This window comes from Aplidium turbinatum, chromosome 1 (assembly GCF_918807975.1).
Source record: "Aplidium turbinatum chromosome 1, kaAplTurb1.1, whole genome shotgun sequence".
Lineage (NCBI taxonomy): Eukaryota > Metazoa > Chordata > Ascidiacea > Aplousobranchia > Polyclinidae > Aplidium > Aplidium turbinatum.
In genome coordinates, this window is record NC_137472.1 from 54,751,517 (window position 1) to 54,775,889 (window position 24,373).

Here is a 24,373-nt window from a genome sequence, read left to right on the forward strand (position 1 = left end):
ATGAAGCGCAAGCGATTAGCCTATAGAGAAGTACTTTTGTTTTGAAGACAATATTATTAACCAGTTACAGTTCACGTAGTTTATTGAGCAAAGCAATTATTCCTACAATGCTGAAACTATCATACCGTACGCTATTGGCAACGAAACTACCTTCAAGACTTGCAAGAACGTACAAAATTAGTCAGTAACAGGGTTAGGTTTAGCAGCAAATCAACGAAACATCACAGAAGATGCAATACACATAATTATAAATATTTCATTAAGAAAATACAGACACCACAAGCATCTTGCTTTAATCATCATAAAAATTCCTATAAGCTTAACAAGCAGATTCGCAATCCCGTTCATACTATTCGGAAGGATTTTAGAGTTGCCAGAGCCGAAAGAAGAACGACACAGATTTGATATAAAACATCGAAATATATATAATAGTTTTGTATGTTGTCTTCTTTATCTGTTGTTGAGTTTAAATTATTGATTATTTAATTTGTTTAACAATAGTTTCTATATGGAACCGTTTTGAACCAAAGTTGATGCGAGTGAAAAATAAGCGTTTCCAAGGTTTTCATAAGTTGAAGACATTCGCAATAAACAGGCGAACAAATTTACAGCTAAGAACAGTCATTACTACAGGGCCTTGCAAAGCAAAAGTTTTAACACCGAAGCAGTAAAAATGCAACGTTATGGAAGATGTTTGCCTTCGAATGATGATGTCACAAATCGGTCTAAAAGTGCAGGTAACTCCTTCCAAGACAATACAATGATGGAAAGAACAAAAACAGCACACGATAGTATTGTTTATGAGTAGAAGATACGATATAACAGACAGCCTATCCACCTGACACGATTCAATCTCTTCAACACCACAACCCGGTCTGGATTCTGCCACCGTCGATATTATCCTCTTGTGGCACATTCCTTGCTATTTTACACACAGGGGATTGGTAGATCGAAAACACTCACAACCTATCAATGATCATCGCATCTACTACTTCCCCGCGTTTGATAGTGGCGCAGTTGTCGGTACGAGGTGGCAGCATCAACAGAGCGTTGGCTTTGACCATGCTGAGCAAGCGGCTGCTGAATTGGCGACCAGTACTGTCAGCCCATGGAATGGATTCTTTCAACTCCCACCGTAGATGGACTCGTTGGTACTCAGGTCTAGGATCAAGTCGAAGGTCTGATGAAACCTGTCGGCAAAAATTTGTCGCTGTGTTTTACCGTTGGTCAGGATATAAAATACGTGCAAAGCAGATAAGAAAGAAAATTTCAAAATGGGTGTAAACCAAATACGAAAATTTTTTAATTCTCTGGTTAAGTATTTGCAAAATCTACAAAGCCTTTTGATGAATCCATTATCGCGATGTGAAAGATCTCGTCTGTATTGATCGGTTTTGCAAAAAATAAAAGCAAGGTAGTTGCAATAAGTGAAATTCGACGTTTGAATTTACATTTTTCTGGAGCTAAACTAAGAAATCAATTTGCTTACATCACTTCGAACCATAAGCAACAGGTTGCGTTATTAGCTCTCGTTGAATAACGAAAAGACAACATCAGAACACTGGCAGCATAGCGCAAGCTACTTTTTAGCGGTAGCATCCCAACTACCAAAATTAGTCTTATTTCACATCGATTCAACGTCTTTAGACTTTAAATCAATGTAAAATGCCAGGTGTCTTTCAGACTTGTATGATTATTGATTAGTATCCACTATCCATTCTTTAAACAGCAAAATCCGCTATTTTTATATTGAATCAACGTCTGCGTTAAACCAATGTAAAACAACGGAAATTGCTATCTGGGTCCTTACCTTCGCCTTCACGACGGTGGATCTTGGTTCCGAGCTACCACTCAGCTTACGTAGTGATGGAAGCACAAAGAGATTGCACGTCACTATCGCAGAAACCGGGTTTCCTTTAATAATAATCCAAAAGCGCATTCAAAAGTGCACGAAATGGACACACATCTGGTTTTCATGCATGTAGCGTTGTATGTAACTGTTTCAACGCATATACTGGAAATAAACTTCATTGGTTGATATGAATGTCTATAAATCTGAGCTTCGATACTGTTCTGACGACCCCTAGTTTTCTTCGACAAAGTTCAGCAAATTTATATTTTTCTGACGAACCTCAGTTTTCTTCGACAAAGTTCAGCCAATTTATACTGTTCTGACGAACCTTAGTTTTCTTCGACAAAGTTCAGCAAATTTTCTTAGCTAGCTATATAAATGGATTTAAATATCAAATCTATATTTCACGATGGCATCATATCAAAAATTTTGTCTTGTTAGCGGCATGCTTATTTCGTATGAGTTTCAATTTCTGCCAAGATATTGTCATGTGGAAGTGGAATAACTGTAATCTGGAACAGTAAAGAAACGCGAACTATCAGTGATTCCTTGGCCGCAAGCAACTACTGCTTGTGCTATGTAATACAAACAACTAACCTGGCAAAGCGAAGAAAAGCTTTCTTCCTCTTTGTGTGTCGATGGTGGCAAAAGTTGTAGGTTTGCTGTTGATCAACAAAAAATACAATTAATGCTCTCAATTGAAAACAAGCAACCAATTGTTGAAGGAGCTGAACTGAATATGAGACAAACAGGTGCCGGGAAAAAGTAAAGAAATAAAACCAAGGAACAATATAAAAACAAAAGTAAACTTTTTTCCCTGCTTCATATTTAAATGCAACTATAATAATCTTGTTTTTATTTGCGCCCATTGCGATAACATACGTAAAATTGCAATCACAGAGGCGATACAACAGACGACAGGATGCAGCGAAGTGATATATAGTCTTCGAGTCAGCTGTTCCCTTATTTTGACTTGCCATGTGCCTTCGCCTAGACACAGCCGTGTGCTGTGGAACGGAGTCGAACGCACGTCCTTTCGAAAGTCGCGCAGACGTTCTCACCACTCAGCTGACACACTGTAGCATATAATTATGCAGCCAATAGCACACATCGAACCACAAACCTAAGATATATTTTGTTTACGTTGAACCAATGTAAAAATGATTAGTTTTATTAACTGAATTAAAAATGGAATTTTGCTAAGTAAACTTGCCCTGGCTTCATGCGGACGCGGCCGAAATGAATGGTGGCTCCAATATTGATGAGGAGAGCCTTGATGTAATCCTTCTCACCCATGGAGACACCACCGGTCGTCACAATGACGTCAGCTGAAACAAACAATTAACAGCAAAAATCATTCAATTACGTTTTATCAAAAATAATTAGTTGATTTATAATGTACTTCTCAGCGCCTTTATACAACAGAGCTGAAACTGTCTGTTTTGCAAAGCGCTAAGAACAACGCATCTAGGCTATATGAGATTGAAATAGCATCATGCCAAAACACACATTATGGCTACTAACATTTCAATTTATTTGTTTTGTTAGCGCCATACAACTGAGTGACACTGTTTAACACTCTCAAAACAATATGTTGCGTCACAATAGTAAACCTTATATCATAGCACAATCTGGATGATAGCAACAGCTATCAGTCATCGAGTCAGCCAGCTTAAACGAAAACTTTTTTCACGCCAATGAACAAGAAAAGTATTCATATCAGTAGCCTATCCATGACGTTGTAATCTCAATCACTCACAATCAGTGCCGGATTAACTATTAGGCAAAGTAGGCACGTGCCTACAGGCCAGTCAAAAAGCCAGGCCACTTTAAAATCAGTACAAATTTAGTAATGTTTTCAAAATAATTATTTTCTAAACTAAGAAGTATTTATCTTAATAGCTCTGTTTTTCCAGATAAATTAAAGGTTGCAAAATCGTTTAAAAAAGACGAATTGAAACATGTTGCCACTTACTTTTTGATGTTTTTAAAATTTCGCATTTCCGTTGGGTGACGCAACGAAACAAACGTGGCGTTGTGTTGTGTTAAGAAATTAGAAATAACTTTAAGATTGACCTCCAAAAACTAGTTAACGCGTTTTCAATCGCAAAAGCGCGCAAAGTTGTTATCTAGTTACGCATACGACCAAGTTTTTGCACGGCACCCTGTGTTATAGTTGCAACAACGATCTTTGTGACAATAATTTGGTAACACTGATAATTCTAATTTTTTAGTTGGCAACCCTGATTTTCGGGCCACTTATAAAATGTGTCTACAGGCCAGCAGACCCTTAATCCGGCACTGCTCACAATCTCGTTTTTATTGTTACATTGCAAAAAATATATTCAAATCATACAATAAGTGCAGAAAGCAAACAAAAGACATAGAAAAACATGCCCACCGTTTTCACAGGCGTGCAACAAAGCAGCTTTTAGATTGTTTGGGTCATCATTGACGATGCCAAGATCCACAGTCTCGAAACCCTGCTGTTCCAAAGCAAGGAGCAATGTTACCCGGTTCGAATCCCGGATCTCGCCCGGGCCCAGATTTTGTTTTTCGGGATCAGCAAGCTGCAACAAACGCATCTGTCACTACAATTGTTCAAAAAAAGGAAAGATCGACTTCTGTGACAAGACTTCATCAGATTCGAAATCAATCAAGCGGAGCAGTAAATAAATCGCAGGGTAGGCGATTGCAGCCGGCAATTTAGACAATCAAAACAAAGGATTATTGACAACCAAGAGGTTTTTGCGGTGCGGTAGCACATCTACCTGCACCGCATGCAATTTCAGTTGTCGATGATATTTTACGGACATTTCTCTTCAGATTATGTGTTGCTTTAGGCGAGCATGAATGGGTTTACTAATTCATTCTTGATAGTAAAATATCAAACGCAAGAAGAAGAAATGTGAAGGTACAAGTATTACACAGTTGGGAAAATCAATCATTTGTACCTTGATTCAACGTAAAAACGACTGATAACATGACTAAGGAGAGAATCTCTCAATCAATTCGATGACTTTTTCTGTCAATCAGTGGTTTTCAATTGAAAAGTTTGGAAAGCTACACGACTTAAATATTTCACTCACTTGACAGTTCAACTAGTTTTCATGTAACGCTGACGCATTATCCACAAGTACCAAAGCTACCATAGCTAGCTAAGCCATCATTTTTACATCACTGACGTCAACGAAACACGACATTGAAACGATGCAAACTGGAAAACTTTTCTAGCTGGGGCAATTTAACTCAACAACGACGAAACTACCCAAACAAATAACTGTAAAAACCAACAGACCTCATTTCCAGTGGAGAACACAGCGACCACTGGTTTCTGGTAGACATGAACGCTGGTGACTCCAACTGCTGCCAGCACACCCGCCTCAGATGGTCCCAACTTGGTCCCGGCCTTCACCACCCTTTCCCCGGTCTTGATGTCTTGCCCAACCGGACGGACGTCTTGTCTAATCTGAACCGACTTCAAGATTCGAACTTGTAGCTCAGTCTCGCCCTGAAAGCAATTGTTGTTTTGTCGGTTCAATTTGAAAACAGTCGCTACCCAGACAGCAAAATCCGTTATTTTTACATTGATTGTTGAAGTCTAAGATTAAATGTAGCCTACATTAAATGTAAAAATAACGGATTTTGCTATCTGGGTAGTAGTAGTGGTGAGTGTAACAGAATGAGTAAAAATATAGGCTAATGGTGATGCGTTCTAAAGTCAGTTTGTTTTAAAAACTCGGTGTTAAAAAGAAGCATGAGATAACTAGAGGACCACGAACACTCGAACAACTGCAAAGTATCGCAACATACGCAAAGTCAAACACTGTAACTGAGCGAGCTTGCTTCCATTTAACAAAACAGTACTGACATGAATCACGTAAAAGCTGTCCCAAAAAGAAGGATTTGAGCAGACACAAACCTCCTTAAATTTCGTTAAAGAATTTGGACAAACCGGGCGATCAAGGTACGAGTCTCAGTGCAAGCAATTCAACATCGGACTTTAAAATCCAGTAAAAGTGCAAAACTTCACCAAATAACTTGTGTTGTTGACACTTGTGAAGTATGCGACCTAGGGTGGTAGATGGGAAAACCTTTAGTCCCAAGAGATCAAGCGATGAAGAAGCATGCATAGCTGTACACTGTACAGCAACACCTTTCACCGATGGTAAGTGCTTGTCCGAGCAAAGAAAGGCAGAAAAATACGTCACACACTGAAAGTACATTTCATAACAATGGACTGTATGAAGCCTAATGCGACAAAACTTTAAAAATAACTTTTTCACTTGCAAATAGTACAATTCAAGCTAGACACCGTCATACATGCACCTACGTCGTCTGCTTCCAACAACAACAATGTGTCTTCTACAGGCACGACAGCGTCGGCACCGAGTGGAAGTGGTGCTCCGGTGGTTACTCGAATTGTCTTTCCGGGGGTGATGCAGGCACCGCGTGACGTGTTGTTTGTACGGTCGCAAATTGAACTGCCCATCACTTCAACATCTCCTGGTGTGTCAGAAGCTGCATATAGCGTAGTGATTACGGGAAGTGACAGAATTCTTCAGAGCCTTACAACCAGATACTAAACTAAAGTTCAGCATATGGTTCGAAAACAAGACTGTATTCATCTTTAGTACTAAAAACAGAATGATAAAACTCCCTGGTGATATACCGAAGATGAAAACAGCTTCCGGCTTCCGAAACGCTTGCTGAACATAAGTTTACTTTCTGATCCCGGAGTTTTGTACTTTTTACTTCGGTTGGCCAAGACTTTCAATTATACTGCTTCACGTGAGGCTTGTTTTGAATCCAGCACTACAACAATGCTATCACGATCGATACTAGGAATATTTTAAACAAACTTTCAGAGTGATATCAAATTACATCAACATGAGCCAGTTCAAGCATACTAGTGTTTAGCCCGACGTCGATTTCCATCTACCATTGCGAGGTCAATCAGGTTTGCAGTTTGCTCAGATGAACTACACAGTACTGGACAATTTATTATGGATTTTTTTTTTGGACAATTTTACAGCAAATTTCAGATTTTATTTTGATAACTGAGAGCACTACAATAAATGTAATGGTGGTTCAAAGCAAAGAAGCTGCAATTCTCCAACATCGGTATTCAATGTCACGTAATAATGCCGGATTGTGACGTCATAATGGCGCAAGTCTCTATTACAATGCCAGCAGTTCAGTTGAGCCTTTGTGACGTATTTTATGACGTCACAATGTGGCGCTGTGGAATACCGATTGTGTAGAATGGCAGCTTCTTTGCTTTGGGCCACGATTACAATTATTTTCCGAGCTCTCAGTTATTGGAAAAACAAAAAAATTGAGATTTGCTGTAAATTGTCCAAAAAAAAAAAATCCGTAATAAATTGTCCAGTACTGTATACTTCAATATTTGACAAACTTGGCTGAGGATAACGTTATAGATTGAAATCGATTCCTAGCTGAATATGGTTTGAGTGAAAATAACGTAATTTGTATAATAACACTTGAGTTGAGCCGTTTAGATCGAACATGGCGGTGGGTTTGACAGCTGTTCGAAAATATTTCTTTCTTCAATTTTTAGAGGCAGAGCCAGTTAATTAGGCAATGTAAAAATGTCACTTGGTGAACATAATAAGTTACAAGTATATTACCTTTCGTCGGTTCATTATTTCATTGTTTAGAAATCCACAAGCGCTAGCTGGCGTTCGGAGTAACCACACTAACTACCAGTACCAAGACATTTACAACAAACGTAGCGTCTAACTAGCTCACCAATCACAGCATAGCCATCCATAACCGAAGCAGGAAACGGGGGAAGAGGGCCCTTAGCTCGAACGTCTTCTGAAAGGATGTACCCGAAGGCTTCTGAAGTGAGAAAGGGCAATACTAAGTAACGTGAAACCACAGCTATAACTTCAAACAACCACAACTTCTTGTACCTAAAAGCACCTAAATCGTCGGCAGATACATTGATCATAGTTTACTGGATCTACATCCACAGCGTAACAACGTGCCGGGAGATATACCAAAGCAAATGTTGAGTCTCTTGACAACAAATGTCTGCTGCTGAATGCGTGCTGTGCACTTCATGGGATTTCGTAAAATAATAAACTGTTCAGTCGCATCCCAGACAGCAAAATTCGTCATTTTTACATTGATTCAACGTCTGCAGACGTCGAAAATTAGACAGAAATGATATTTGCTGTTTGCCACGGGCACGCCTCCCGGGAAGGCGACCGCTTAGCCAGAGGTGACGAACCTGCGGCCCGCGGGCCGCATTCGGCGCGTCAAAGAATTTTGTGCGGCCCGCAAAACAATTTGACAATCACTCATGTATTAAAGACAAAAGACATCTCAAAGCTGTTTTATGCCTTCAGATGAGGCTGACAGATGAAAATCTTAGTATGCAGTTGAGAGTTGCCACATCGTCTGTTCGACCTAATATTGAATGCTTAGTCAAGCAAAAAACTTTCCAAAAATCCCACTAAGCAAAAAAATTCAATGCTTCAATGTTATTTTTTAATATTTTATGCTTCATTGCTGCATTAGATAGCTTCAGCTGTATGATTCGCATGGGCTTTTGTTTGTTGTTTGAAAAAGAAATTTCATTACCGGTAACTGATTTGTTGTTTCGGAGCATAATGGTTGAAACATTTAGTCAACTTGAGCAAAAAGGATGGAGCCAAAAAAAGAAGAAATCATACTCATATGAAAGCAAACGCTTCTAAAATTAAACTGTCTTCATTATCAGTGCAAGTACTCAGTACTGTTGCTCTATCCTTTTTGCTCAAGTTGATTTGTTTTAATTTTTTACTGTTGTATGTTTCGATTCTGCGTAAGATAATTTCAACTGTGTGGGTTTTATTACTTTCATCTGCCGTTTGTTACTTTTCATGAATAATATCTTGAGTCGCTTCTAAAAGATTTCATAGTAGGCTACGATTAAAAAGTTGTGTGGCCCGATAACTTATGTGTAATTGACAAAGTGGCCCGCGACCGCAAAAAGGTTCGTCACCCCTGGCTTAGACAGAGATCTTCGAATTCTTCTTTCCCTTATGAAGTGACAGAGAAATTTGAGTTGCCTTTCAGCTATGCTGTTCAATAGTATAGCTAGAAAACAATATTGTAGAAATGCAAAAACACGTATATAAGCCCATTATATCGTGACAGTTGACGTGAGAATGCAAAGGCTATATGTACGCTAAACTAGTATATTTTACATAAAATATAGTGTACTATGTTATTAATGCGCCGAGCGTACCTTTGTAATACTTGACTATAACTGGAAGAGCGGGTGAATTGTTCAAAACGAGAGAAAACGCATTGTCCATTGACGTCATAGGGTAAGGAGACGAACGCAGCCTTCGTGCAACCTTGCCGAACTCTACCGAACTTTCAAGATCTTCAGAGCAAAATGCAGAAGTAAACAGAGCGTAGCAAAATACAAAAAGGAATTTACATATACTGTAGCGCAAAGGGACTATGCGGCGTTGTCAGTAGTGCTTTTGCCAACTCACTGAATGCTTTAAAGCCACAGAACCAAAACGTTTAAAACAGTGGAGACGATTGCTATTGAATTAGCTTCTTTTTTTTTTAAAACGAATAATGTCACTGGCGCCAAACTATGTCATTTTAAAAGCAGAATAGTAAAATTTATCGTTCCGAAAATGACACATTTGCAGCACACTTTTCGAAGATGTGTCACAATAAAAGTTTGACAAACAACAAATTCTCATAAAAAGTTACTACAAATGTGAACTAACCTATAGCACTGTCGGATGGCTGGCTTTCAGCTTGCGGTCGATTTCCAATGATACGAACCTGAAAAGAAGTGCGCCCTGCACTGCATTGTTGATATTTGAAAGCACGCAGTTACCAAAAACGTATAAAAATTCGGCTGATACCCAACAGCATAACACTAAAGTAATATGGAATAATAAAGAATTCTACACGCAAAAAGAATACCCAACACTAAACAGTGCCGATAGTAAAAAGAATCTTGTGAATATTCTATAATTTTTGATACTGAGAGTATATAGAAAACGATTTTGATTTTGTTTTCTTTCAAGAGCAAAATCTTACTTGAAACACGATGCGAAAATTAATAATATGTAATAACCCATGGAAGCGGATGCCTCTAAACCTACTGACACAATTTTATTTGAAAGATTTCAATCTTCGAGAAACATCACACAGCTTACAAAGATTGTTATGCAAAACTGAGTTTTATTTCAGTTTCTGCAAAGAGCACAAAAGTTTCCGCAAATATAAGTTGATTTTGTTTTTTTTAGCATATTATAATATGAAAATTTGATTTCCAACATGTTTCTAATAACTCTCTGCTCTTGGATTGGCGAAGAAGGCTATAAAGATGATGAAAATAACAAGAAAAAAATGTATAGTAATGTATAATAAAAAGTTAATATTTTCCGTAGGACACTCTGTATTTCAGAATCCACTCTAAAAACATAATACACAATGAAACACGACGGTGACAGTGAGTGAAATAGTGACAGGAGAAGAGTGAACAGTTCGGTTGGGTGGGTGAGTTCCCAAAAGTTGACTCACCTCGGATTGAGAAAAGTCCCCTCCATTCATATTAAGATCATTGGCAGACAGCAGATCATGTTCGCTTAAAGTGCCGGTTCTTCGGATAGGATCCAAGTGGTGGTTTGAGAATATGTGGTGGTCATTACTGAAGGCTTCCGTTTCCATTGGAGCGTTTCCACCACGTGACGCAGCGGTAGAAGGAGTGGAAGTGTGGACCTGTTGTCCCTGAACAAGAAAACAGACACATGATGGCACCACTCACCGGCAAAAGCAACCCTCTGTTGAAATGATGTCCATTGAGTTTCTAAGCAACCTAAAGAGAGTCAACTGAAGTACAGCTGTATCTATCGTCCGCCATATTTTAGCTAACCCCTCACAAGATGTGCGGGTGTAAGCAAAGTTTACGGTTAAGATTACGTTGTTGGATCAAAATTTGAATGACATTTATTATGGAATACACTTAACCAGATATCTGTACGAACATATTGAACTAATGATCTAGGACTAGGTATTTGAAAGAAACTTACTACAGCCAACAGAGCTTGTTCTGATCTTTGGATTTCCTGAGTTTCAAAACGTGTTGAATTTCGACTTCGGTTGCAACAAGGCGCACTCGCTTGCGAAGGGCAGCTACGAGACGCTATAAATCCTTGATTGTTGTTGCTGTGAGCGCGACTGACATCGGCTGTTCTGTTCTGGAGCAAAGAAATGGCATGGGGAAGGCACGGACGAATGACAGAAAAACATTCCTACGTAAAAACAGCAGAAAAGGTAAAGATGGTGAACACATCAACCCAATCGGACACAACTTAAGATGTTAAGTCTGTTGAATTGAAAGAATTTAGGTATTTCAGGGACTGGAACTAGCCTACCAAAATTAAAAAATCTGATATTTCAGCCTATACCTTCAAAGTATAATCAACGGATGAAACAATGAAAAAAAAATACAATAAAAATCTTGTCGCTTTCAGTGTCATGTCTAGCTGTCCGCCCGGTTAACTCAGTGGTTACGCGCACGACTCAAAATCAAGCGGCGCTGGTTCGGCTTTCGGGGTGGGCGCTTGAGCAACGCATTTCAGGACTGCTCTCCATTCAGCGGCAATTAATCGATGGAATATCAATAATTCCACGGCAACAACACTAACAACTATCGGAAACTTGACCCTGTCAATCTCGGTGACCAGGCCTGCGTCAGTGGTTCAAAGCCTCTACAGGAATGCGAAACTGCCAGGATTAAGCTCTCATAATAAGCTTTCTCAGTCCGACAAAAAAGATCAAATCAATCTAACATTTGTATTTCAAAATTTTGTTAAAACACTGTAAGCTTCAAATGTAATTTTGTTTCTGAAGTATGAAACGGTTTATTAATATATAAGCTGTGCATTAAAATAAAAAGACAAAAAACACTAATTCCATATTTCCAGTAGAAAAAAAGCTATTACATTGCAGTTACAAATGAAAGAAATTTCTCTTCGTTCAACATGCAACTCACCGAGCAAGCTTTGACACTTCCAGGGAAATTGAGAATGAGGACATTGTTGCGAATACCACATACGGCCCTGTAAAAGCAACATTTCAATGATTCAATTCTAGTAGCATCAGGGTAGCCAAAGCAAAGAAATCACAAAATGTTAGATGAAATAGCTGAAAAGGCTGGTATGATCAGCAGGATATGTTGAATCGCGTCAAAATGAACGCGATTCCAGCTTCGTTTCCAAAATCCGGTGCAAACCGAATTACGCCGATACAGGCAAGACTTGCTTAGTGATATGAACTGACATCTATAAGCCCCAAGCCGGCCTACAAATCCATCAAGCTAGCGACCCAGAAAAACCGATGTTGCAATTATATAAGAGGATATTGGCTCATTTTTATCTTCAAAAAGAATTTACATATTCTCAAGAGATTTCACAGTTGAAGGAAAAGCTTAAATCAATTCTGTCATTTTGATCCGAAAGCGAAAGCTTCCAGTCCTAACCTTTATGACACAGGCTCCGCTTCAAAGACTTAATCTTTTACATGCATGCAAAACTGCCAAGTCTCTACATCAAACAACAACGTCCTGGCAACAATCATGACCTAAGCCAGTCACCCTTAAACTGTTATGCAAGTACTACACAAGAAAGTGATCTCGTAAAAAATACATTTCCACTAATAGATCGAAAATTTTGAGCTTGTGCACGCATCAAGCTGAAAGTAAGCTTTTCTGCGACGACGTTTCGGTGTGGTTCACTGAGAAAACAATTAAAAAAACATGGCTACAATGCGAGCACGCCGATAGGTCATGTCTAGCACTCTGCGCGGGAAATCTCATGCAAAATTTGAGGCATTCAAACATAGCCTCCATTGGACGATAATAACTACGCTGAAAAGTTTATCAGTTGATATAAAGAATATATATCAGAACACACAACAACGTAATCTGGTCTATGAAATGTAGTGCATTTCAGACAAAACAATGCACATGTTCACTTTTGCATCAGCAAATGTGCGCTTGTTTGAAAACTTTCTCAATCACATAGGCTCTCGTCGTCGTCGTGTGAGCCTCTGGGGCCGAGGGTCTATCCTTTTACCACCCCAGATTCACGATGTTCCCGGACTACACTGGAAGGCTACTGGAGAGCAGCCAGTCTTTGGTTTCATCATCCATGACACGCAGACCTTCCACTACGTTAGGTGGCTTGAAGATGGAACAGTCATTAATGATGTGGTCTGCGGTCTGTTCCTCGGCACCACATTCACAGGAGGAGGAAGAGGCCATTCCCCATTGGTGCATGGTTGAGGATGAAGGCCAGGCTTCTTTGAAGCGAAATGGAAAGAGAGATTTAACGCTACTGGGCTAAAGTATCATTTTAAGACTTTTAATACAATGTTTTATTGCACCCCATCCTACAATAGTCGTCGTCGGCAACACTTAAAATAATGGACCAAATAAGTCTTTTAAAAGCGCTCTTTTTCTGGTAAATAAACCTCATAGGCTGTGTTTTCAAGAGCCCAAACAGCAAAATCCGTGATTTTTACATCAATTCAACGTATGCAGACGTGAAATCAAGGGTCTCAAAGAGGCGGGCCGAGAGGCATATTTAAACTTTGAAATAATTAACAATTACAGGAGCCTAATATTTTTTGTATAGATTTAGAAAGATAAAATTCACTCTAAAATTGCTCAAAAATCTAAAAATGCCAATCAAACTTCATTCGACTTTTTAGCACTACTATCGCGCCATTTTAAATCAATGTAAAAATGACAGATTTCGCTATCTGCCTGATGAAAGCAGTGGAAAGATGTTCAAAAAGACATCGGCTCGGTATATAGCCTACGGATCAAAATTCGCACAAAAACTGGCGTGCCTGCTACCCAGTTCACTTAATCAAATCTTTAACCACCGCATATTAGCCATAAAATGATTGAATTAAGGAATGCATTAGAAAACTCGACAGACTTGCTGCACAAATCCTCTGATCTTTTCGCAGTTATTCACATGTTTTACTCTAGGGTCGACCCAGCCAAAGGTGGTGATAGAGGTATAAGAATGAAGGACATTCTTCACACAAACCCGTGATTGTGATTCTTAAATGAAGATGAACAAGTTGTTTCACAAGCTCAATGTTCAACTGTTCTTGAGGTAAAACGCTTTTGTTCGAATGACACCAACAGCCCTTTAATTCGCCATTGATCAAAAGGCCTCTCTATGGAAAATAGCTGGCCCTTGCATTTAAAATATAACTAATGCAATAACCCAGACAGTAAACTCCGTCATTTTTATATCGATTCAACGTCTGCAGACGTTGAATCGACGGCAGGACGTGGAAAACTACCTCCAAACGAACAATGGAGGTTTATAAGTTCACCAAGTTTGTCGCATTGTATACGTTTTGAACTAGCTTACTGGTGTTAGCTGTTTTTTTAATATCGTCTAACTCTAATTGAAGTTAAATGCACGAATAAACAAATTCCCTCCACAATAATGTGGTATTGAAAACTAGAGTGGGCAACTGTTAGATAGCAAACTTGCCATCGGTCTAAAGAATTGAAGAATATAGCATCTTATTAAAGCAATGACTTAAAATCTAATTGTAGATAGTTATTAGTTTTCAAGTAACTTTCCCTAACTTAATCGGATCAACTAATAATAAAGGATCTTATTGAGGTGAAAAAGGATGTTTAGCAAACTAGTAACTAATTTTAATGTAATTCGCTCTGCTTAGCTTCTCACTCGGCATTGAACACTTTTTGTCGTACAATAGCATTACTAATGATCATATTATTATTAAGGTGAAACAGGCTGTTAAAGTTTTTAGTGAATTAGCATGTAATTTTGATCAGATATATTTTATATCTTTATGCCAGACAAAAATCAAACGACAGAATGTCATCCACCTACTTAAGCAAATAAATTATATAGCATTTTTTTGCTAAATAAATTATAGGGTTTGAATAAAAATAGTCAAAAACAATTATATATAGTTTTCGTAATTCTGTGGTAGAGCAAAAGATAAAATCTAAACGGAGGCATTGCCTGGAGCGACACACGTTGAACAATTGCATGTCTAAGCTAAACGGTCTTCGTAACTTTGCCATTCTTAGAATAAGTAATGCCGTCGTGGGCAAGAGTAACATGAAAAACAAAGCTGGAGCTGCTTCTGACTTTCAAAGAAATGAAGCTTAAAAAGCTTAAGAACGCACTTTCGCTTAGATAGAAATTTCGTTCTGCTGGGAAAGTTTTCTTTGATTTTTTTTTTTATTTGAAAAACTAAGCTACAGTGAAAACGTCGACTTAATTCAGTTTGCTGCATTAAACAAACAATCAGACACCAGCTCATATGCCACAGTTTGGTTGGTTTGAATCCTTATTCTCGAACTGACAAAGCCTTTGAGCCACTGACGCAGATCCAGTTACCGAGATTGACAGAGTAAAGTTTCCGATAGTTGTTGAAGTGTTGTTGCCGGGAAATTATTCCATCTACTAGGTACCGTTGAATGGAGAGCAGCCCTGGAATGCGTTGCTCAAGCGCCCACCCAGACAACAAAGAGCGTACCTATCTTGCAATAAAGAACGCCATCAACATAGACAAAAATATTACATATAAATGGGAATATGAAAATTACATATGACTTTTTTTTTATCTATTTTAATAAAAACCTTCTGATGATCCCAACAGACCTAAGGGAAAAACAACCTGTTCAAACTGTATTTGGTGTAAATGGAAATATGGACAGAATGGAAAATATAGTAAATGATCGCTCGCTGGTAATGTAAGAACAACATCCCTGTCTGCAGACGTTGAACCAAAGTGAAAATGATGGATTTTGCTGTCTGGGATGGATCATTCAACCTAACCTTGAAAGCATTGCGTTTGGAGTCACGTTGCATCCTGCGACGGCAATGGCGGTCATCATGGCTGATGCTTCCTTGTCGATCACTTGTCTGGTAGCTTCAGGGGTAACATCCCGGGGAGCAAACCCAGTTCCCCCGGTGGTTAGAATAAGGTCCAATCCCTGGTTGTCTGCCCAATCTTGCAACGTAGCCTTAACGAAATGAAAGTTAATACTGTTACTGTATATTGTGTATAACAGTATTAAAATAAATAGTCAAAACGAAACGCGTCATTGGATGTGTACAGCCAGAGGTTAGATATTATGATAAAACTAACAGTCCAGTGATTTCTAAACTATTATTGCTGACGGTGCCCTTTAAAAACTTGCAATAACTCACGGCGCCCTACTACAACTTGTAGACAAATTGCTATTAAAAACTAGATCAAAAGTAGCCCCCCAATAGTTACAAGTTAAAATAAACCTAAGAGAAGCCCAGAATTAGAAATTTCGTGCAAACGTCAAAAGCGATATTTTCAAATAGAAACGGTACCGGTATATATATATTTATTTCCTGAAAGTCGGTTCGAAATGTAACTAAACAAACCAACTAACAAACAAATCGTAACTGCAAAATTTTTCTCGCAACTCGGAAATAAAACTAGCATAAACACGCCGAAAAACACCGAAACTGGAAATTATTTATTACACTTGTTTGTTTACAACTTGTAGTACAACAAATATTATTCTACAAATTAATTTCACTACATGTTTTGAGAATAAATATATATTGCACAGTATTTAAAACTAAAATTGAGAATCGCATCTACGCATAATGTTTAATTGCCAAACCCAATATAATTACAGTGAATATTCTATCTTTCTGTTTCCAAAAGCATATTATAGTTAGATATATGAGCAAAACCGGTGAAACGTCCTGTCAACTTGATCAAAAAATAAACAGTCTTAAACTAATGTTTATACTAGTTTCCTTGATGAACAAAAAAAAACAAAAAACAAGTAAAGTATCACCTTTATCTCAGCTATCTCATCCGGGACTATCTTGTTGACTTTGATAATCACACGATGCCTACAACAGAGACATTATAGCAATAAATTATTGTAAATAATATATATATAACAATAAACATCAAATATCATGTGATGAATTTGTTTTATTGCAATGAATTTATGTCAGGGGAAAAAACAGGAACGTTTGTAAATCCGAATGTATCACTACATATTAATTACGTATTGTAACCTTTCAAGGCACTTCTCTTCAAAGGTCATGCTAAATTAATTTTCTGGTTGGACTATAAAATGTCATTGAAAAACGCTGATTGGCTAAAAATACTACGTGGTCAAAGAAAAACCGTTAGTTTATACACTGCTTTATGATCGACTATTACAGATTTGACATAAAACGTGTCTAATTGAAAAAAATTATCCGAAAATAATCTCTGCAGATGCTAGTTTTTGGAAGACGGCAAGTATTTTTGAATGTTTGGTTTGAAGGAACAGGCACTATTCTTGACGTAACAGAAAAATATTTTCCATTTACATGTGTTATACAAGAATTATTGATATGTGGGGATTTGTAAAGTTATTAAGGCCTCGATCATAAGTCAAGGACGTCCACAAATCCTATAGAGTTCCCGCTCCAGACACATGGATAATTGGATATGCACAACTGATGATTCCAAACAAGGGTAAAACTTGAGCAGCGTCTTCCTTAATGACGTCATATATGACGGCCTTAATGACGTCATATACGAGTATATTGAATATCTTCGATAAAAAGAGGGCAACCAAGCTCGTAAATAAAAACACACTGCAACAAAACATACTTCTCCAGAGAGCATATTAATTCTTGCAGTTTTGGTCCACTGAGGTCACGAGCTTCTCCTCTGGAGCACCGATCACTGGCTAAAAAAGCAAGTAAATATATCTGAGTTAAACCACAGCATGCATGGAATGTAAATAGCACAACTAAGAGTTAAAGCATTGTTTGAAAACACCTGTTGTTAAATTTGAATAAAGAAAGTACAACTGCAACACCCATGGATGTTACGTTTCAATTGCAACATGCTGAAAGTGCAAGCAGTTACCTAACCACATTAAACACATGTATACCAGGACATATTGTCATTGATAAAAATGACATGCAGCATCTGTTATTACAATATTAGCAGGCTACAAAAACTACAACAACAAAAATGCACCACTCAAACAAATCAGTGCATACCTGTTAAAATACCAACACTAATGGTAGGCTCAGTTTCCATGTCATGCGCAATAATCATTCAACAAAAACTGGATTCCACTAAGTAGTTTTCCACTAATAGTCTGAGTTACATACACATTAGGGTGGCTCTTAAAATTGAGTTTTTGAATTTTGCATGGGACACCCTTTCAAATGGTGAGGTTGTCAGAAAAAATAACTCTTGCAAATTTTTTTTTAATTTGAAGTTGATTTAGAGGTGGCCCTCCCCCCCTAAAGTTCCGTGCCCTCCCTCGAAATACCAAATCTGCGTATCTCGAAAACCACTTGAGCTAGAGATACGGTTGTTGTTTTAAAAGATGCAAAAAACATGGTTTTCTATCTGCTTTCTGAACATTGAATGCATCTATCTTGAGTAGAAAAGCAGTTATTTAGAAAAAACGCATTTGACCAAATCTTGATTTTACAACCTTTTTTGTGACCACGAAACCGTCTATAAAATTTCGTTTTTTTTCTTAATTTTTGCACCTTAGAGGGAACACTGGTAACGATATTCATTTCAAAATGTAATTCTGGTCAGTACTGCAAGAAGCGATATTATCGACAATATTTTACATATTGCCTTGCGTATCGTGACAGGATGTCTGCGACCTACACAATCGGACAATTTCCCTGTCCTTGCAGGCAACCAACCAGCTGAGTTTTGTCGCGAAGAAGCCATCCTGTCTCTTTCTCGGCATTACGAACCCCAACCACTTGCTCCACTCAAGTCTCTACAAGTCTGTGAGCGAGCAATCGAGAATCCTCGCCAACTGAAATCGAGACACCCATTTGTATGTGACGCACAACTCCTGATGAAAACCGCTGAAAACCAATCCATCAGCGCGGCTACCTGGGAGGACAACAAATGGAGCTCAGAGAGGAAGAAGAACTCCTCAAGGCTCTAAAGTTTTATCTTCGACACCAGCCCCCATCCAACCAGAATGCATAATTTGCCAAGGAAGGCCTGGGTGTGGCACAACCGCCTGCGTACTGGGCTACTGTGGAGTCAGACTATTCCGCTCAAATATGCACAAATTGGGGATGGCTCCATCCGCAATCTGTGAGTGTGGCATAGAGGAACAAACCACTGACCACACCATCTGTAACTGCGCCAAATGGTGTGCGTGGTCTGCTTGAACTGGATGACGAATCAATGCAATTGCTACTCGACACCTGCTCAAGCATCTAAACCACATCGGCACTGCCCAAGGGTGGTAAAAGATAGAGCCCCTTGACCCCTGGAGTAACAAAGAAAATTTAAACGAAGAAGAATCGACAATATTGTTCTTGTTGGAATTTGGATTCAACAGTTTCCTGTGTTCAGTAACAACTTGTAAAAGAAACTGAAGTTGGTACTCATCTTCAGTTGAGAGTTTGTTAAAATCCGGGATTAGACTGAGAGCAACTCCTCTCTCTGCTTTGTCATTGACTACTGAAAGTCCCTTCGCCATGTGTAAACCTTGAATAAATGCACCATCTTCAGTCCAATGAGCAGGATCCTTTGAAAGTCTAATTATTGCTTCATCTTCACCCAACAGCTGAAGCCATTTTGAATTAGAGGTGCAATACTGTTCTAGACCCTTATTGCTAAGAAACGCATCTACTTTGATGCTTCGTCTCCTTGGTGGACGTTCTGCTGTTTCATTTAACATGGTTGCCACCATTAGCTTTTTACTTTCCACAGACAATCGAGAGTCAAACAAGGCTAGTTCAACCATTTCTTCAGACAGATACCATAAATGCAGACCAAGCTTTTGCATAAATCGCCTTCGCCATCCAACAAGTGCGATGCATAGCACCTGAAGCTTGAAAGCGGATTCCACGCTCAGGAGTTTCTCCAAGGAATATGACAAAAAACGGGCATTTTAGCTATGCATGAATGCATAAAAGTTTAGGAATACTTATTTCGTTTATTACTTTACCAGTTTTACAGGTTAGTTTATGAACTTTGTTTATTGAATAGCTTGGGCCACAATACTTGTTTAGCACTGTTTTGTGCTAGAATACCGAAAACAGGTTTTTTCTAAATAACTGCTTTTCTACTCAAGATAGACGCAATCACTGTTCAGAAAGCACATAGGAAATCATGCTTTCTGCATCTTTTGACACAAAAACCGTATCTTTAGCTCAAGCAGTTTTTGAGATATGCAGATTTGGTATTTGGGAGGAGGGCGCAAAACTTTAGGGGGGGAGGGCCACCTCTAAATCAATTTCAAAGTCAAACATTTTTTGCAGGAGTTATTTTTTCTGACAACCTCACCTTTTCAAAGGGTGTCCCACACAAAATTCAAATTTTTTTCATTTTTTGCCAAATAAGAGCCACCCTAATACACATACTGTAAAACATAAGATTGCCTCTAATAATGTAGCAATATTTTAAATAAGGCATACCAAAGAAATCACATTAACAGCTTGATCGTAACAAACTCATGATAGATATAATTATAATGAGAAGATTGAAATATAGCTTAAGGCTTAGTTGAACTAAAAGAACCACTTCTTCAAAATAATCATGAAATTTGTGGTTGATTGGTCAGTAATAAAAAAAATAACGTAAACAAAGTTATATGTCTTCAATCATGCATGATCACTTAAGAAAGCACTTAGTTAGCATATCAATGGTTGATAAACAAGCATGTCATTTGATGTCATTGTGATGTCATTTGAAATACAACAAACTAATGTAAAATCAAAAACAAACAAAATTCTATTTCTTTTTGATTGCTTTTCTTTAAATCACTCTTGTTTTGACAATTATTTTTTATAGTCAAAGTATTAATACTTGTAATGCTTTCGCTAATTATATAATTAGCAAAAGCAATACAAACATTAAATGCATTATAACTAGATATAATCAAAGCTTCTACAGTGATCAATACCATAATTTAGATAGGCTACTGAAAGAAGTAGAAAACCATTTATAAAATAATCTGGTTTAGCACTAAATCATTGACAAACAGAATAAAGCTAAGAAAACATAGTTTTTAATCTATGGGACATTTCTAAGTTTGTTTTGGACAGTTTATATTTAAGTTCTGTGGAAAGTTCATTAAAACCACTATTATGACTGTACAATTTTAAGCCTAATGAGATGTCTTTGCTAGCATTTTCAAAGTCATTCACGCAAAGGTACGCTTTACCACGGCGATATAATGCTTTTTCAGCATTTGGATAATATCGCAATGCATCAGTGCAATTGGCAATTACTTCAGAATATCTATTATACTTCAACAAACATGCAGCTAAATTCAAATAGCAAACTGATAACATATTTCTAACGTGGTCAAGATTTTGACCTTCTGCATCATATAGATCATAAGCATTTATTAAATATTTCAAAGCTTTGGAATAAAAACAAGCTGCAACATATGTTCTGGATTCTTTAAACAAGCGTGTTCCAATTTCCTTATATTCCTCAGCAATGGTGAGACAAGATTCTACTTCAAGTTCAAATATTTGAGGTGCAGGAACAGTAACAGCCACAAATTCTAACATGAAGGAAATTGTTTGATTAGGGAGCAAGAGTGAATCTTTTGAAAACTTGATTTCAAATTCAACTTTAGATCCTGATTTCATCTTTTCTAATAAAGAATCGATCACATTCCCCATGTCACCTTCACTCGAACCAATTTGAATTTCTGTTATTTCATCAGCTTTCCACCCACTAAGTTTTTCAAGCATATCTTTGGCAGTTCCTTTGTCAACGTTGCTCAAAATAACTTCACATCTTGTTCTCATGCATGGAATGTCAGTTCCTGTACCTGCTATCAATATTGTTTTTTCAACTTGATATGGTTTAGGCATGTTAAGAAAAGTTTATAAAAACAATCTGGTAACAGGAGTAACGCAAAATAGATGGCGTTATAAACTCACATTACAATAGTGTTAATGTTAAATAGGGCCATGCAAACTTTTGAGCTTTATTTTTGATTGGAAGCCAATCTGCCATGTTTAACAGCAGTCAACATCACTAAGTTAATAATTTAAGTGATGGTTCATAAATAAGGTTTTGTGTATTTCTTATGTAATTTTGAGCCACTTTTGTGCTAAGTATAATGTACTATACAAGTGTTGGACTAGATTCTGGCATGTGTGCTGGACATCTGAAGAGCACCTCGCAACACTGGTAAAAGAGAAACAGTTGATTGATTGGTTTATTTTGTTGTAAATGTAATAACACAGAAGTTAGAACAAGAAAACAATACGTATATAATATATTAAAAAAAAAACTTTCCTGTAAAATGCGTGGATACAGCAACAAGAGGTTTGTCATTTGTTAAAATAAATTAAAGAGTTTTATAGCTGAAATATTGCAAACATGCCTTCAGCTTTTATTTTTTGTGAAAACTTAACAAAAATTTTAAAAAATTTGCTGAAAATCTGATGATCGACTTGGTCGTTACTCCATGTTTTAACATAATCTTTTTAAAAACAAAATGTTCAAGAAACAAGTAATAGATGAAATGGATAAGTGCATATTACTGAAACATATCAATCATTTTATATTATAGTTTCAAAATCAAAAATCCCAACCAAATCCTATCTAATGTTAAGTACCGTACCATACAACTATCGGTTTATCATCTAGGGGTAGGCAGTAAAAATGAAGGTATTCAGATTTTGCATAGGACTCCTTTTTAAACAATAATATGATATGACAATGCAGAATCAGCAAAAAAATTTAAACCTTAGACGTTTTTGGTGGTTAGCACCACAAAAAACTGAAAATTGCATTTTCGGATTGTGAATTTAACAAAAAATCACAATTTTCTGGAATAAATGATTTTCAAATGTGAAATACTGCATGAACTTGTCACTATTTTATGCAAATTGGCTCTGTGAAGATGGAATAATAACTTAAGACTAATTTGAAATTTTATTAGTCAAAGAAAAGTCCAAAAAACAAAAAAAATGGTAAAAAAGCTTCAATTTTTTGTGATAAAGTGTTAAGGAAAGGACAGTCCTATTGCAAAGCCCCAGACACTAGAAGAGATAGAAGAATGGTAGGGTATAAAATGGGGAAGCTTTCGAGGTTAATGCATTTAATGGACTTCTTGAACCATTAAGGGCATTTTGGGGGGGTGAAGGATGATATTGAATATTTTACGCATGCAGTCACACTACCATAGACCTACTTGTATCTTCTTGAGGTAAACACGCAAGAAGAACTCCTCCAAATGCTCCCTCTTCTGTACAACAAATTAAAGAAAGGCAAGATGTATATACATACTCAAAGATTATGTTATGGAATATCCTCATGTTCAAGTCACCAAACCAACAGCAGATATTGCACAACCAATATTGCAGAAAATGTGTGTTTGCTGATGTTTTGGGGAGACAAGCTGGCCAGGAATATGGCTTTAGTAATAAGGTTGACGACCCTTCTCGTGCAACTTAATTGCATTTGCTTTCAAAAGAAGAACGTGCCAGGCTGCCAGCTTGCCATCGCACAACCTTGATGCAGAACGCCACCTTGTTGTATTTGGCAAAAGAGCACATGTTGCGAAGTTCCGTAATAAGAAGTTTATTGCAAAAAGGATCCGAAATGATGTCAATGTGTTTCAATCACTCACTTTCAAGAACAAACTAATTAAAAAGTGGTCCCATACTTGATTCAAGTGTTGGGTATGAGAAGGTAAGGTTCTCATTGTACTGTACTAAGCCTTTGGCACTAAGGAGAGTAGGGTGGCCAGTTCCTTTTTCTCAGCCGCCTTTCCTGCAGAAATTATGCCCACCCAATTTATTACACCCTAGGTAGAGGTGAGCGGTGTTTTCAACAACCAGCTGAAGCTGGGAGTCGAACCAGGTTTGCATAATTGGACAGCCAATGCCTTATCTGTTGTGCCATCCCATTAGAGGGTTAAATTCTATATCATAGTCAAGATTCTCAATGACATGGAGATTGGAGAAGCACTGGGTACTAGGTAAACAACAGCAACTCCTGGAATTGAAAACTTCAGAAAAAATTGAAACAGCAAAAAACCCAGCAAATTACACTCAAAAATGTTTGGAATTGCGTCAAGGATGGATAGGACCAGCAACGAGTGTAGAAGAGTTGCATGAAATCCTCAGATCAAATCCTGACAAAATAGAAAATATAGTAGGTACGAACGGAGTTATCCTTCTATCGGGACACCCATAAAGCTGGTGTCATACAGCAGCCAGATTTGTTCAAAATGAATACTATCCCACACGAGGAACGATTACTCAACTTGTGTGCTCTTCTTGCAGAACATGACCCAGTATCTGTTTCCTTGCTATCAAACAATGATGCTGCAATGGTCTTGTCATCACAATCCTGTGTTATGTCAACTCAAAATACTGAAGATGACAACATGATGGAAGTAGGAAACTATTATATCACATTGATGATTGAAGGGAATCTTGATCT

At 37.7% G+C, this 24,373-nt stretch overlaps 2 protein-coding genes across 2 annotated transcripts; both read right to left on the reverse strand.

Annotated features, from left to right (window-relative positions):
- Window positions 1–64: 64 nt before the first annotated feature.
- On the reverse strand, window positions 65–18,187 carry LOC145772108 (gephyrin-like). Its single transcript, XM_082583946.1, has 17 exons — window positions 17,965–18,187; window positions 17,567–17,645; window positions 16,752–16,809; window positions 15,745–15,932; window positions 11,895–11,961; window positions 10,930–11,151; window positions 10,421–10,627; window positions 9,616–9,673; window positions 9,114–9,254; window positions 7,625–7,717; window positions 6,186–6,373; window positions 5,151–5,363; window positions 4,254–4,422; window positions 3,066–3,180; window positions 2,450–2,514; window positions 1,811–1,914; window positions 65–1,190 (listed from the first exon to the last, which is right to left on the reverse strand). Exons 1-17 carry the CDS (start codon window positions 18,020–18,022, stop codon window positions 960–962), a joined length of 2,256 nt encoding a protein of 751 aa, XP_082440072.1. The 5' UTR covers window positions 18,023–18,187; the 3' UTR covers window positions 65–959.
- Window positions 18,188–20,949: 2,762 nt separating this feature from the next.
- On the reverse strand, window positions 20,950–21,786 carry LOC145767358 (peptidyl-prolyl cis-trans isomerase FKBP4-like). Its single transcript, XM_082579171.1, has one exon. The coding sequence runs from the start codon at window positions 21,784–21,786 to the stop codon at window positions 20,950–20,952; it is 837 nt and encodes a 278-aa protein (XP_082435297.1).
- Between the last annotated feature and the right edge of the window lie 2,587 nt (window positions 21,787–24,373).

Coding starts and splice junctions, on each gene's coding strand:
- LOC145772108 (XM_082583946.1), bottom strand. CDS start 18,022: ATGATTATTGCGCATGACATGGAAACTGAGCCTACCATTAGTGTTGGT. Junction 17,646..17,964: donor TAGTGTTGGTATTTTAACAG/GTATGCACTGAT, acceptor TTGCTTTTTTAG/CCAGTGATCGGTGCTCCAGA. Junction 15,933..16,751: donor ATGAGATAGCTGAGATAAAG/GTGATACTTTAC, acceptor CATTTCGTTAAG/GCTACGTTGCAAGATTGGGC.
- LOC145767358 (XM_082579171.1), bottom strand. CDS start 21,786: ATGCCTAAACCATATCAAGTTGAAAAAACAATATTGATAGCAGGTACA.